Consider the following 3,730-nt stretch of genomic DNA (forward strand, 5'->3'; position numbering starts at 1 on the left):
CCATGTCTGGCCGCGGCAAGGGCGGGAAGGGCCTGGGCAAGGGCGGCGCCAAGCGCCACCGCAAGGTGCTGCGCGACAACATCCAGGGCATCACCAAGCCCGCCATCCGGCGGCTGGCCCGGCGCGGCGGCGTCAAGCGCATCTCCGGCCTCATCTACGAGGAGACCCGCGGGGTGCTCAAAGTGTTCCTGGAGAACGTGATCCGGGACGCCGTCACCTACACGGAGCACGCCAAGCGCAAGACGGTCACGGCCATGGACGTGGTCTACGCGCTCAAGCGCCAGGGCCGCACCCTCTACGGCTTCGGGGGCTGAGCGTTCGCATCTCCCCACCCGAACACCGCGATTCTCAACCAAAGGCCCTTTTCAGGGCCACCTATCTAGTCGCCAAAGAGTTGCTCACTTTTTTGTATGTTTCATTTTATCCTGGCGTTGGTGTTGGTACTGTTCCTAATTTGCAAGTTACATTGTTTTTGTTGACTTGTTTCTATGTTGTCATAGTCAACGGCCCCCACATCTTCAAATTTGATGCTTTATGCTCATCAGTTTGGTGAGAGGTGGTATGGGGGAGATGGCATGTTTGCTTCTCTCAACTGCGTTCCATCCAGTAAAGATTCAGAGAAATTTTAATGTACTTGGGACAAACGTCATTATAAGGGTTTATATTTTAACAAGTGTCTGGGCTTATTGTCTCAATCTTAGACTTAATAGGTCACTTCCTTTCAGTTAAAGGGAGGGCCCTATTGTCTGCATGCAGCACATCCTTACTGATCTGTCCTTTCAAACCCAGGCCTTCAGGATTCAAATCCCTCCTTTTGCATCAGCAGTGAAAAATTAAGGTAGCAGTCCTCAAGTGAGTTACCCCTTTCTTGTTCTTCGGTACTGTAAACATGGCAGAGACCGCCCGCTTAGTACTTTGGGGTCATCCTAATGTGTCATCCTAATGTGTTTGGTTTTGTGAAGCATCTTAGGGGTTCATTGTGGTGTAGACTGGCCTTTTTCCATAAAAATTTGTTCACTTGAACATAATAAAGGCGTAGCTGGGCAGATGGCTTTCTACCCTTAGGCAACATGTCCTGGCTTTATCGGGCAGCAGAGGTAAGAATGAGCCTAAGATCTCCAAGAAAAGTCAGCAGAAGTCACTCCCAGGTCTGGGCTTTAAAACCTTCTTCACTTTTCACACCAATTAAGAAGGTGATCTTGTTTGATCTAGCAGACATCAGGTCTTAGGGGACAGCAAAACGATGACTTGAAGGAAAAAGAGTCCTGGATTGATCAGGAGGAGGAGAGTTGCCCCCTCAGAGCTGGATTAATCACAGTGGATCTGTCCTGTGTGACAGGAATAACTGTCTTAAAGTTAAAGCTTGAAAGTCCAAACTGACTCAATCTCACATGATTTGGAGGTAAATAAAAACAGTGAGAGGTTTATTTTCAGCCTGATTCAGGAAGAAGTCCATGAATTTTTCTACAGGCCCATCGAACTTGTCTTCCATCACCAGTCTTGGTAAATATACTAACAAGTTCTACGTATGTAATAGTCTTTGTCATTGAGCAAATCATAGATTAAGTTTACAAGTTCCCAATATCCCCTTGGAGATAAAAAAAGAAACTGGAAACCTTGTACAGAAGGATGCTTAGTCTTTGTGTTTGTGTTGTCTTTGTTCAGGTCACTTGGCCTCTCTGTGTCTCTGTTTTCTTGTCTGTAAAATGGGGATAACAGTAGTATCTACCTTATGGGTTTGGGGTGAATAAAATCAAAGCATTTTGTCCAGTGCGTGGCACATGGTAAACTCTCTATGTTTTCTCTTTTATTATTATTACTGTTACTATTATTGTTATTCTTCATGAAATTAGAGAGGCCCAGAAAAAAAAGAAGGGACTTTTAACCCATGAAGACATACTCTTAAAGTCTTGAACTGTCATTTTCTATCTTTGTCGTCTGTGACAAATCACTAACCACTCTTCCCTCATAGGTAATGTGAGGATAATTTAATATTTTTTTGTGTCACTGAGTGAGACAATGGAGGATAAGTAATGTGACCATAGCATGACTTTACATATATCCCTGAGAAGTTGCAAGTGAATTAATGAACGTTTTGTGGATCTATTCATAAAAACTCAATTCCAGATTATTTAAACAAAATAAACTCTCTTGAAGGAGACGTTCTCCTACCACCCTTACAAAATTCCCGAGCAGGCAGGACTTTCTGTTCTGTTGCTTTTCCTAGTTTCTAGGAAAGCAAATCTAATTGATCCAGCTGGGGAGACGCCACCATCGATCATACATGATGACCCAAGAGAAGGGGAACACCGTAGTGGGGACACTTCGAGCTCAGGTAAGAGGGAATACTCCTGAAGCTGTCCCCCAAATCTGGGTTATTCTTTATTGCTTATAATCAGATTTTCCAGAGAGATCCATTTACCATATGGAAAGGTCACTGTCTGTTCTCATCTCAATAGCCATCACAGCAGGCTGTCTGCGATCTCCTTCCTGAAACACTATTTTCTTGACTTCTGTGACTCTACTCCCCTGGTTTTCTTCCTCACTATTTGGCTGCCTTCTTTCTCTCTCTAAAGTTTGGAGCGCTTCCTTATTCTTTCTGCATGGGTAAATGCCTGTTTCAATGTGTGCCAACAATAAAATTTCTATTTTCAAACTCTCCAAAATTTCTATGTTCAGTCCCCAAGTTGTTCTGATTTCCAGACTTACATGTACAACAACGCACTTGACCCTCTGATGGAATGCTTAAGGGGATTTAAACATTGTCATGTCCCAGCCTCTGAAACCTCATCCTGTCCTATAATTCTGCATCATTCATCCAAGAATTTCAGCAGCGCTTGTAAGGTGTGCTAAGCATGCAACCTGGAGACACATTGTCTGGCTTTAGCCTCAGCTCCACACCTTGCTCATCCCTAGTCAACTAGAAGACAGAATAGTTGTGTCTAGATACTGTGGATGTTGAGAGGACAAAGTGAGCTAGCCTTTGGAAAGAGTTTGGCACAATCTCTTAAACACGTGTAAAATGCTCAGTAAATGTCAGCTACATGTCTCTTCACCCATTAAACCCGGTTCATAAAGAAATTCTTTGGACTTTCTCTTCCCAGAGGACTTATAATAATTTCACCAGGATTATTGCAATAACCTTTCCATTCTTTCTTCTGCTTGTTTTTATCTTTAATCCTACAAATACCATTTTCCACACAGCAGCCTGAGTGCTTTCAAATTCTAAGAGTTTCTCAGGACACAATAAAAATCTGGATGCCTTCTTTGGCCCATAAGGTCCAACATGTTCAGGCATCCATTTAACCCCCAGCCCTGTCTCTTATTTAACACCTTACCTTTGCTTACAAGGCTTCCAGCTCACAGCACTTCCAACCTTGAGCACAAACTCCTCCCTGCCCTAGAGCTTTGTTGTACCATCAGTCCCTTGGCCTGGAATTTGTATCCCCAAATGAGGGTCGTTGGTTCCCTCATCAGGAGCATCACCTGTTTTAGTTCAAATAATTTCATAGCAGTGAGAATTTCTATTTGAAATGATGGAGTTGAGGAATCAGTGTGTCTATGATCTCTCCTCTCCCACTAGGATCTCAGCCCCTGAGAGCAGTCTCTTGTCTGTCATGCTTACTGCTCTAGCTTAATGCCTCACACAGACGAAATCATCAGTATTTGACAAAAAAGGCATTGCTTCAACTGTCCTCTGATTTTTCTTTCTTCATTTTTTAAAAATGAT

The 3,730-nt window shown here is 43.5% G+C and overlaps 1 protein-coding gene across 1 annotated transcript; it reads left to right on the plus strand.

Annotated features, from left to right (window-relative positions):
* The first annotated feature begins 2 nt into the window (after positions 1-2).
* On the plus strand, positions 3-314 carry LOC123323918 (histone H4). Its single transcript, XM_044912454.1, has one exon. The coding sequence runs from the start codon at positions 3-5 to the stop codon at positions 312-314; it is 312 nt and encodes a 103-aa protein (XP_044768389.1).
* The last annotated feature ends 3,416 nt before the right edge of the window (positions 315-3,730 follow it).

The sequence above is a fragment of the Neomonachus schauinslandi genome, unplaced genomic scaffold, assembly GCF_002201575.2.
Source record: "Neomonachus schauinslandi unplaced genomic scaffold, ASM220157v2 HiC_scaffold_2402, whole genome shotgun sequence".
NCBI lineage: Eukaryota > Metazoa > Chordata > Mammalia > Carnivora > Phocidae > Neomonachus > Neomonachus schauinslandi.